The sequence below is a fragment of the Pan paniscus genome, chromosome 10 (assembly GCF_029289425.2).
Source record: "Pan paniscus chromosome 10, NHGRI_mPanPan1-v2.0_pri, whole genome shotgun sequence".
Taxonomy (NCBI): domain Eukaryota; kingdom Metazoa; phylum Chordata; class Mammalia; order Primates; family Hominidae; genus Pan; species Pan paniscus.
In genome coordinates this window covers 75948883-75961269 of record NC_073259.2, presented here as the reverse complement: position 1 = coordinate 75961269, position 12387 = coordinate 75948883, and the positions used below count along the sequence as shown (strand labels likewise).

The 12387-nt window shown below is 33.4% G+C and overlaps 1 protein-coding gene across 2 annotated transcripts in view; it reads left to right on the top strand.

Annotated features, from left to right (window-relative positions):
• LOC100976982 (solute carrier organic anion transporter family member 1B3) overlaps window positions 1-12387 on the top strand; it is a 100227-nt gene that overhangs the window by 32761 nt on the left and 55079 nt on the right. For both annotated transcript variants that reach the window (XM_034936197.3, XM_057299489.1), the window contains exons 2-4: window positions 6054-6195; window positions 9466-9598; window positions 12035-12156. In XM_034936197.3, the coding sequence (XP_034792088.2) occupies window positions 6054-6195; window positions 9466-9598; window positions 12035-12156 (397 nt within the window). The remainder of the gene's footprint in view (window positions 1-6053; window positions 6196-9465; window positions 9599-12034; window positions 12157-12387) is intronic.

Here is a 12387-nt window from a genome sequence, read left to right as displayed (position 1 = left end):
CAAAATTGGTTCATCAGTGTAAACAAATGTACCATACCAATAGAAGGTGAACATAATAGTGGGGGAAACTATGTGTGGATAGAGGGAATATGTGGAAGCTCTCTGTAATTTATGGTCAAATTTTGTTTTGTAAATCTAAATTGCTCTAAAAAATAAAGTCTATTAAGTATATTAAAAAATTTGCAAGAAAATACTAGCCAATTAATTCCAACAGCACATTTAAAAGATTGTACACCATAACAAAGATGGATTCATCCTGGAAATTTAAGCATGATTAAATACATGAAACTCAAAGGAATGCAATACATTAAGCAAAGAAAAAAGCCACATGACCATCTTACTAAATGCATTTGACAAAAATCCAACACCCTTTCTCAACACAAACACCCAGAAAACTAGTAATATAAGGGACCTCTCTCAACATGATAAGGGCATTTATGAAAAATCTTCAGCTGGCATAATATTTGATATTGAAAGACTGAAAGTTTTGTCCCTGTAATTAAAAACAATACAAGAATATTCATTTTTACTAACGCTATTCAAGATTGTTCTATAAGTTCTAGCCAGATCCATTAGACAAGAAAAAGAAACAAAAGGCATTCAAATTAGAAAGAAGGAAAACTGTCTTTATTTACAGATAACATAATTATATGTAAAGAAAAGCCCAAAGAATCCACAAGAAATCTACTAGAGCTAATAAATAATTAAAGAAAAATTACATAGTAGAAAATCACACACACACACACACACACACACACACACATATTACTTGTGTTTCTGTACACCAGGAATAAGCATTGAAAAATAATTAAAGGAGTAAATCCATTTATCATAGCATCTCAAAAATATATGTAGGAACAAATTTAAACAAAAAGGTTAAAAAAATCACACACTGTAAACTATAAAACATTGCTTAAAAAATTAAAGACCCACATAAATGGAAAAACATCCAGTGTTCATAGATTATAAAATTTAGTATTTTTGAAATGACAATACTACCCAGATTTCTCTACAGATTTACCGCACATTCTATCTAAATCCCAACAGCCTTTTTTCTTTTTTTCTTGCAGACATGGAAAAATCCATACTGAAAGTCATATGAAATGGCAAGGGTCCCCAAATAACCAAAATAATATTGAAAAAATAACAAAGTTGGAAAAAAACATTTTAAAACTTTTATTTTAACTTCAGGGGTACATGTACCAGTTAGTTATATAGGTAAATTGTGTGTTGCAGATGTTTGATATACAGATTATTTTTATTATTATTATTATTATTTTATTTATTTATTTATTTATTTATTTATTTATTTATTTATTTTTGAGACGGAGTCTTGCTCTGTCGCCAAGGCTGGAGTGCCATGGCGCAATCTCGGCTCATTGCAAGCTCTGCCTCCCGGGTTCACGCCATTCTTCTGCCTCAGCCTCCTGAGTAGCTGGGACTGCAGGCACCCACCACCACTCCCGGCTAATTTTTTTTTGTATTTTTAGTAGAGATGAGGTTTCACTGCGTTAGCCAGGATGGTCTCGATCTCCTGACCTCGTGATCCACCCGCCTCAGCCTCCCAAAGTGCTGGGAATACAGGCGTAAGCCACCATGCCCGGCCGATGTACAGATTATTTTATCAGCCAAGTAATAAGGATAGTACTTGATAGGTAGTTTTTCTATCCTCTGTATTCTCCTAACCTCCACCCTCAGGTAACCACAATGTCTATTGTTCCCTTCTTTGTATCCATATGTACTTAATTTTTTGTTCACACTTATAAGTGAGAACGTGCAATATTTGATTTTCTGTTCCTGTGTTAGTTTGCTTAGGATAATGGCCACCAGCTTCATCCATGTTGCTGGAATACAATTGCTGGGTTGAATGATAATTCTATTTTAAGTTCTTTGAGAAATTGCCAAAGTGCTTTTCACAGTGGTTGAGCTAATTTACACTCCCACCATCAAGGTATAAGTGTTCCCTTTTCTTCACAACTTCACCATTTTCTGTTATTTTTTGACTTGTTAATAATAGCCATTCTGACTAGCATGAGATGATATCTCACTATGGTTTTGATTTGTATTATCATATTTTATTTATCTATTCATTTGTCAATGAACATTTTAGTTGCTTCTACCTCTTGGCTATTGTAAATAATGCTGTGATGAACATGGGTGTGTGAAAATCTCTTCAAGATCCCAGTTTGAATTTCTTTGAATATATACACAGAAGAAGGATCGATGGCTTCTATGGTAATTCTGCTTGTAACTTTTTTGTGAAAACTCCAAACTAGTTTTCATGATGGCAGCACTATTTTACATTTCAAACAACAAACACAGTGGATCCAACTTTTTCACATACTTATTAACATTTGTTCTTTTTCTTTGAATAGTGAGTATTCTGATGAGCGTGGGGTGATAGCTCATGGTAGTTTTGATTTACATTTCCCTTATGATTAGTGATGTTGAGCATCTTTTCATATGTTTGTTGGCCATTTATACATCTTGTTTGGAGAAATGTTTATTGAAGTCCTTTGTCCATTTTTTAATTGCATTATTTGTTTTTTGTTGTTGTTAAGTTGCAGAAGTTACTTATATATTCTGGGTATTAGCTCCTTATTAAATATAGGATTTGCAATTATTTTCTGCCATTCTATAGGTTAAATTTTCATCTTGTTGTTTCTTTTTATGTGCAGAGGTCTTTAAGTTTGATGTAGTCACATTTGTCTATTTTTTATTTTGTTGCCTGTGCTTTGGGTGTCATACTCAAGAAATTATTGTCAAATCCAATGTTCTGAAGCATTTTCTCTGTATTTTCTTCTAAGAGTGTAAGGTCTTACATTTAGGCATTTAATCCGTTTTGAGTTAGTTTTCGCATATGGTGTAAGACAATGGGTCAATTTCATTCCTTTGTATGTGGATATCCAGTTTTCTCAACATCAATTGTTGAAGAGACTGTTCTCTCCCTGTCATGCAGTGTTGGCACCCTTGTTGAAAATCACTTGTCCATATAGGCAACAGTTCATTTCTGAACTCTATTCTATTCCATTGTTTTATATGACTATCTTTATTTCAGTACACACCATCTTAATTACAGTTGCTCTGCAGTATATTTTGAAAACAGGAAATATGAAGCATCCAGCTGTGTTATTCTTCAAGATTATTTTGGCTACGCAGGGTGCCTTTGGATTCTCTGTAAATTTTATATTTGTTTTTTCTATTTCTATACAAATGCTGGCTAGGAATGGTGGTTCATACCTGTATCCCCAGGGCTTTGGAAGTCTGAGGCTGGAGCATCACTTGAGGCCAGAAGTTTGAGACTAGCTCTAGTCCAAGCAACACGGCAAGATGCCACATCTTTAAAAAAAAAAAATTAGTTAGGCATAGTGGTGCACAGCTGTAGTACCAGCTATTGAGGAGGCTGAGGTGGGAGGATTGATAGAGCCCAGGAGGTTGGGACTGCAGTAAGCCATGATCACTCCATTGTACTCCAGACTGGGCAACAGAGCAAGACTCTGTAAAAATTCAAAATTTAAAAAATTAAATGGCATTGAAATTAAAATCTGTAGATGAGTTTGGATAGTATGGATGTTTTAACAATACTAAATCTTCCAATCTATGAGAATTGAATGTTTCCCATTTATTTGCATTTTATTTATTTTGGTAATATTTAATAGGTTTCAGTGTAAAAATCTTCACTTTGTCATTTAAGTTTATTCCTAAGTGTTTTATCTTTTTTATGATCTAGTGAGATTTTCTTAATTTCCTTTTGAAATGTTCATTGGTAGTGCATAGAAACACTTCTTAATTTTGAATGTTGATTTGTGTCCTGCAACTTTGCTAAATGTGTTTATTTTTTCTAAATTTTTTTTGGTAGAATCTTTACATATAAGATGATGTCATCTGTGAACAGAGATAATTTTATTTCTTTTCCAATCTAAATGCATTTTATTTCTTTTTTTTGTTTAATTTCTTTTCCTAGAACTTCCAGCAGTAGGTTGAATTAATATTAATGTTAGGAGTGGGCATCTTGTCAAATGTTTTTTCTGCATTAATTGAGATGATCATGTGGTTTTGTCCTTCATTTTGTGAATGTGATGTATTATGCTGATTTAATTTTGTATGTTAAACCATCCTTGTATTCCAGGTATATATTTTGCTGGATCATGATGTGATTTTTTAAAATATGCTGTTGAATTCAGTCTGCTAGTATTACCTTTAGGATTTTTGTATCAATATTCACCAGGAATATTTTTCTGTAGTTTTCTTTTTTTCTGTCTTTATGTTATTTTGGTATTAGGGTAATTCTGGCCACATTAAGTGAATTTTGGAGTTTCTTTCAAAAGTATTGGTGTTACTTATTCTTTAGGAGTTTGGTAAAATTCTCTAGTGAAGACATTGGTTACTGGTTTTATCTTTTTTGGAAGTATTTGATACTGCTTCAATGTCCTAATTATAGTTCTGTTCAGATTTTTAAAATTGAATCATAATTCAATTTTAGTAGGTTGTATGTTTCTAGGAATGTATTCATTTATTCTATGTTTTCCAGTTTGTTGGCTTATAATTCTTCATAGTCATCTCTTATAATTCTTTTTAATTTCTGAGACAGCCGTTGTAATGCCTGCTCTTTCAGTTCTAATTTTAGCTATTTAAGTCTCTCTCTCTTTTTAATTTTAGCTAAAGGTCTCTCAGTTTTGTTGATATATTCAAAAGACCAACTTGGGTTCATTAATTTTTTTCTGTTGTTTTTGTTTATTTTCTATTTTATTTTTTCTACTCTAATGTTTAATATTTTCTTCATCTCTTAATTTCAGGTTTGTTTTTGTTTTCCTGGTTCCTTGATGGATACAGTTATGTTATTTATTTGAGATTTTTCTTTCCTTAATATCAGTTTATAAACTTTCCCTTTAGTGCTGCTTCCACTGCATCACATAAGTTTTGGTTTCTTGTGTTTTCATTTTCATTTTTCCTCAGATATTTTATTAATTCTTGTTATTCCTCCTTTGACCCATTGGTTGTGTAAGAAAGAATTTTTTAATTTCACATATCTGTGGATTTTCTTGTTTTATTCCTGCTTTTAAATACTAGTTTCATTGCACTGTAGGAGAAAAGATACTTAATATAATTACAACATTTTTAATTTGTTAAGATTTGTTGTGTGGGCCACGGTGGTCTATCTTGGAGAATGTTCCATTTCTGCTGGAGAAAAGATGTATTCTGTTGTTATTTGATAGAGAGTGCTCTATTTGTCTGTTAGGTTAATTGGTCTATCATGTTCAAGTCATTTGATTCCTATGATAGTCTCCCTGGTTGTTCTGTATATGAATGAATGCAGGATATTGAAGTATCATTATTATTATTATGTTACTGTCCATTTTTCCTTCAGTTGTATCTATGTTTGTTTCATATATCTCATTGCTTTAGTTTTAGGTGCAGATCTATTTATAATTGTTGGCTCTTCCTGGTGAATTGATAATTTTATGCTGCTATAATGTCCTTTGTCTCCTGAGACAGATTTTGTCATAAAATCTAGTTTTTCTGATATAATTATGGACATACCTGGTCTCTTTAGGTTCCTGTTTGCATTGGATACCTTTGTCTGTCTTGATACAGTCACTTGTGTTGGTCATAAAATTCCTCTTTGCCTCCACAAAGTTCTATTTTTCAGCTGGCTTCCTGAAAGTGCTACCCCTGCATGCACTGCCATTCCCCTCCCAGTTAGCCAGGGCTATTCACCCGGAAATAAAGAAAATAGCTCACCATCATGGCCATCTGAGAACAGTGTCTAGCTTCCTATAAATCAGTTAATGAAATTAGTTTAAAAATAGCAACCTTAACTATACTCCTCTAGCAATCGAATGTTGTAACCAAGTTAGAAAATCATGCTTTAGTAGTGTACTGATGATAGTATTATAGGGCTGAGAAGTTTCAACTTGTATAGGGAAAAATGGGTATTTTTTTATGATAATGTTTTCGAGTAAAGAAGAAAAACTGTTTTAGTTCCATGTACCTATAAACGTTATATAGTTCTTTGATTAACCAATTTTCATTTTTTCTTCTATTGTTTTTAGATGTTCTTGGCAGCCCTGTCATTCAGCTATATTGCTAAAGCACTAGGTGGAATCATTATGAAAATTTCCATCACTCAAATAGAAAGGAGATTTGACATATCCTCTTCTCTTGCTGGTTTAATTGATGGAAGCTTTGAAATTGGTAACTTTTATTTTTTCTATTTGATAACCATACTTGCATAAGTTGAAAAACAAACTGTTCATGCATGCTTTATATCACTGGGTCTGGACTAGGTGTAAATTTGTCTCTCATGGGCAATTTGGCAATATGTTAGGATATTTTTGTTGCTATAAATGGGCTGGGGCAGGGAGGATGCCACTGGTACCTAGGGGTAGAGGTCAGGTATGCTGCTAAACACTGTGCAATTCACAAGACAGACTTACCAACAAAGAAGTATCCTTCCCAAAATGTCTATAGTGAGGCTGGTGAAAAACTCTGGTCCTACACAAACTCATGGTTTGCAAATTAACTTTTTAGGAAACTTTATCTCCCTTGTCTCAAGGTGCCCCAGTGTGAAGAAAGGTTGAGGGAGGACTATAATTCTTATGGTTTTAGGTGGAGGGACTGCATAGGAGCAACCTACACTAGATTCTACTGTTTAACTGTGTACAACATTGGGGGTTTAAAGTCTTTTTTTTTTTTTGAACATTGAAGATACTGCTTTGATGTAATCATTTTAATTTGGATTTCTCCAACAATAGTGAGATTTTATATAATAATTGAAAATATTATATAATAATTGAAAATAATATATTTTCAATATAATAATTTTTCAAAGAAAAATTAAAATTTTTCTTATTTTACGAACTGCTAGCTCATAGCCTCTGCTAATTTTCCCTTTTTCTTTTCACTTTCTAATTATTTGGAGGGACCACCAAATTGTCTATTATATAGACTGCAAATATTTTCTACAATTCATGTTTCTATTCTAACTGTATTTACACAATGCTTAACTAATGACTAAAATGTAATTGTCAAAGGAAGATTTATCTCCTTATATAAATTCAGAATATTTGTGATTCAAAGATATGACACTCTACATGTCCTTCACTTGTTTACCTCCCAGGCTCAATGAAATCATCTAGAATTTTAGAATTGGAATGTTATTAGTTTTAACGTTTAATTCACTGTATGTCTATTTTTATTATGAAATTAATCCTTAACATTTTTGTTAAACTTTGCAGCTATTTAACAGCAATTATTTGAACATCATTATCAGTTTGGTTTCTTACCTCTATTTCTTGAATCCTGTGACTGCAAATCTCATCTTTACTCTTTCTGGAGTATACCTTCATGTATAGATGACCCTCTGTATCCACAGGTTCCACACCCATGGATGCAAGTCATATTCAAAAAATATAAAACTTAAAAATGGCCATATATTAATAAAAATGATACGAATAAAAACAACATAGAATAGCAACTATTTACATAGTATTTACATTGTATTAGAAGTATTAGAAGTTATCTAGAGATGATATAAAGCATACAGGAGGATGTTGATAGGTTTTATGAAATACTACATCTTTTGTTTGTTTGTTTTTGTTTTTCGAGGCAGAGTCTCCCTCTGTCGCCCATGCTGGTGCAGTGCCCTGATGTCATCTCACAGCAACCTCCACCTCCTGGGTTTAAGCAATTCTCCTGCCTCAGCCTCCCGAGTAGCTGGGATTAGAGGCGTGTGCCACCACATCCGGCTAATTTTCGTATTTTTAAGTGGAGACGGGTTTTCACCATTTGGCCAGGCTGATCTCAAACTCCTAGCCTCAAGTGATCTGCTAGCCTCAGCCTTTCAGAGTGCTGAGATTACAGACGTGACCCTCCACATCCAGGCAATACTACACCTTTTTACCTAAAGGACTTGAGCATCCACAAATCTTGGTGTCTACAGAGCATCTTAGAACCAATAACCAGTGGACACGAGGGATGACTGTAATTATTTTTTTTAGGAAGAATTGAAAACGTGGCATATTTTCTAAGCCCTTGCCTGTTGGAATATTTATTTTAGTATCATATTTAATTGATAATTTGTCTGGGTATGGAATTAAAATTTCCAAATCACTTTTTCTCAAAACATTAAAAATATTCATCTACTGTTTTATAACATTCAATGTTGTATATGAGAAATTATTACCACTGTAATTTTCATGCACTGATATGCATCTCTTTTTTATCTTTAAATATCCAAAAATTTACCAGCATGTATCCGAGACTCTCTCTCTTTCTACGTTATTTCTGCTGGGCAAACGTAGGAACTTTCATATGAAAGCTTACGTCTTCCTCTAACACAAAAACTTTATTTTCTGTTTCCTATTTGTTTCTTCCTGTATTTTATTCTTTCTTTTCTTCTGAAACATGTATGAGATAAATAATATATTTTCTGAATATTTTTCCTTTAAAATTTTTTCCTCTAAATTTCTACCTCTTTTCTTTATGTTTCATCAATTTTCTCTGATGTGTGATGTCATCTTTTATATCAAGTTCTAATTTGTAAATTTTTTATTATATTTTAAATTTATAACAACACTTTATTGTTGTCTTATTATTTTTAGTCTGCCAGTTCTGATTCTATGGCTGCAACATGCCATTTTACCTCTAAATATACTAACAGGATTTTTTTTTTTAAAAGTTTCTACTCTTTTTAGTTTAATATTGTTTAAGTATTTATTCTTGTGTTGCTTTATCTGCTGGTCCATTCTGGTGCTTTCTTTCGTGAAACTATTTTCCATCAGTGTTCAATAAGTCTTGATTATTGTCTGTTCAATGTTATATATAAGGCTACAGATAAATCTGAATTGGTCTACTCTTATTGCTCTTCTTCCACATTTTAATCTAAATAATTTATACTCAACATTACATCTCAAATAATGTATCCTCCAGGAAACTTTCACAAAGCCCCTAATTAATTTAAGCTCCCTATTTCCATAATCTAATAGCACATCTATCCATCTGTTTTATTTTATTACTAGTGTGTTTCCAGAGAACAAGTACCACGATTTTTTTTTTATATTTCTGACTCTGAGCACTGTGGTAGGTACATAGTATAAATTTAAAGAATGCCTAGAATAAGTTTAAAATATGCATGAATGATTATCTTTCCCTCAGATTAGGAAGACATTTTCCATTCCAATGCAATCCAGTAAACTCCAAATTTTCAAAAAAAACTTTGCTTCTCTCATATAGCCAAATTACCCAAGTGCTTTCTTTGCATATAAAACCTATTCTACTTATTAATACTGTACAACTTTTCAATGAGTGGTTTAATGTAGGAGAGTTCACCTTCACAGTTAAATTACATGGTCTTTGAGGGAAGGTACAATGTCTTGGGCATATTTGCATTCATTTGGGGCATTCAGTTCTACTAGATACAAAATTACACTAAGTCATATCAACATAATTTTGGTTTTTTTCTAGGAAATTTGCTTGTGATTGTATTTGTAAGTTACTTTGGATCTAAACTACACAGACCGAAGTTAATTGGAATTGGTTGTCTCCTTATGGGAACTGGAAGTATTTTGACAGCTTTACCACATTTCTTCATGGGATAGTAAGTGTTAAACAGCTCTGAGCCATTTATTATCAGCTACTTGTAAATTAGCAGTAGAATTTCATTTTTATACTTTTAAGTGGGCAGTTACCTTTTGAGAGGAATACCTATAGGTATGCATAGAGAAATGGAGTATATTTTCTATATAATAGTTCATGTATTGCTTTATTCATCATGTATTTCTTTATTTATCATGGCTTTTATAAACTTTTAAATAAGAATAATATATAGGGTATACAGTTTTATATGAAATAAATATCTTATTTACCAATTTTAGTATAACATATGTATTTTATGTTTTTGCCTGTAAGATTTTGATTATCCTCAGTAAGGCTTCACAACTTCACCTGCTGCTGTACGGGTTTTCCCATCAGCATTTCACTGAAGCTGCTCTTTCTAAGGTAACAGTGTAGTTATGATTAGAGTAAGAAGCTCATATGAGAAAACTGAAAATAGCAATAACTTAAATAAGATAGAAGTTTATTTTTTACATTTTTTCAATGTAACTAGTCCAAGGATGATATGATTCTACTTTTCATCATAGTGCTATGCCTTGCATGGCCTTGTCCTCTTCTTACAAATTGTGGCAATGTATTTCCAGGTAACAGGATAGAAGAAGAGAAGAACAAGAACAAAGAGTGCACACAGGCTGAGCTCCAGGAGCATTTTCAGAAGCAAAACACTTTCACTGATTTCACATTTACGGGAAGTCAGTTACGTTTTACACATAGATATGTAGATGTTGGAAAAATATACTTTATTCCAGGCTTCCATATTTCCAGCTAAAAAACCCAACTTCTGTTACTATGGAAGGAGAGAAGAAAGGATACTGAGAGACAATGAGCAGTTTGTTAGAGACACCAATTCCTTAATGCCAAATCCAGCAATCATGCCTTTTGGTCACCATATGAATTCTGTTTTTTTTCCCCCCCTACATTTGGCCCTTATAAGAACTTTCTTCTTAATGGTACTGCTCTAATACTCATCATATTCCACAATCTTGATTCATTCTTCTATTTTTGTGGCTTCTTCATCATGCCCATCTTTTTCCTTTGCTTCTGACACCATAATTCCCTCTAATCTTCTTAATATCTTATTCTTCATGATTTTTATGGAGAATATGCCTTAAATGCAACTACCCCAGCTTCATCTTCCATTGCTCCCCACATTTGAGGACCACATTCTAGGCTTACAGCTCTCTAATGTGCCATAATATGTCATATCTTTGCATCCGTTATTTCTACATACTTGAATACTTTTCTTCCTTTGTCTACCAATTTGAATTCTACCCATCTTCAATATTCATTTAATCTGTCCTTCACATTGTGAAGTTTTCTTTGATCTACCCTCACCTCCAAGAAAAGCTGATCATTTCTGTTTTTTTTTTTTTTTGAGACGGAGTCTCACTGGTCGCCCAGGCTGGAGTGCAGTGGCGCGATCTCGGCTCACTGCAAGCCCCGCCTCCCGGGTTCACGCCATTCTCCTGCCTCAGCCTCCCGAGTAGCTGGGACTACAGGCGCCCGCCACCACGCCCGGCTAATTTTTTGTATTTTTAGTAGAGACGGGGTTTCACCGTGTTAGCCAGGGTGGTCTGGATCTCCTGACCTCGTGATCTGCCCGCCTCCACCTCCCAAAGTGCTGGGATTACAGGCGTGAGCCACCGCGCCCAGCCCCTGATCATTTCTTTTTTGTGGGTGTGTGACAACCCAGGACCTTGTATATTAAATTTACTATATCTTCGATCATATACATTTATCTTAGAGAGTGTGAAATTTCCAAAGTACAAACACTGTGTGTTTTATTTCTTGATCTTCATGTTTTATTTCTTGTTCTTTGAAGTTTAGCAAAATGCCTGGCACACTATATGTTGTCCTTAGAACTCACAGAGCGGTTAGTATTTTTGAGCATCAGCATCTGTCCCTGATCCAGCTCCATCTCCGTTGTTCTTATTTTTTCCTCATAAAGTTGAAATGAATTAGAAATTTGTTTTTATTGAGTTTTGAAAAGTCAAGCACTTTGTGTGTGTGTGTGTGTGTGTGTGTGTGTGTGTGTGTGTACATGAAAGAAAATCAGACAGATTGACCATCTTTGACGGTAACTCAAAGGGATAAATAGACATAGTTAACAGATAAAAAAACAACAGGTGAAACCATGATATTTCATATGTTGACCAGATTATAAGCACTCTTAGGATAAAAGCAAGGTGATAACCCACTTTGTTCATGGTGTATTGAAGTATCTTTCTTAGTGGACACTCCCATTTCACCCCCTCTCATCACCTGTTCTGAAATACATGCTGGGAAGTTGACAAACAAGATTCTGGTAATTTGGAGAAGACAGCGGTTCAAATAAAGGAGAAAATTTCTCTGTATTTCTGGGAAAACTGAAAATATTCAGTAGATAAGCAAAATGTTCAATTTCATGTTGCTCTTATAGTTATAGGTATTCTAAAGAAACCCATATTAATCCATCAGAAAATTCAACATCAAGTTTATCAACCTGTTTAATTAATCAAACCTTATCATTCAATGGAACATCACCTGAGATAGTAGAAAAAGGTAAGAATTAATAGTGACAATAAAACAAATTCTAGATTGATAGATTTAATCACATCTATAAAGTTTGTGATATTCTTTAACAAAATTGATTTAAGAACAAATAGGAAGAACATTTATCCCTTACATACAGACAAAATCATACTGTTAATGTATGCAGTCGATTCTTAAACAACACAGGTTTGAACTGTACCTGTTCACTTATATGCAGCTTTTGTCCAACCAAACAGAAGG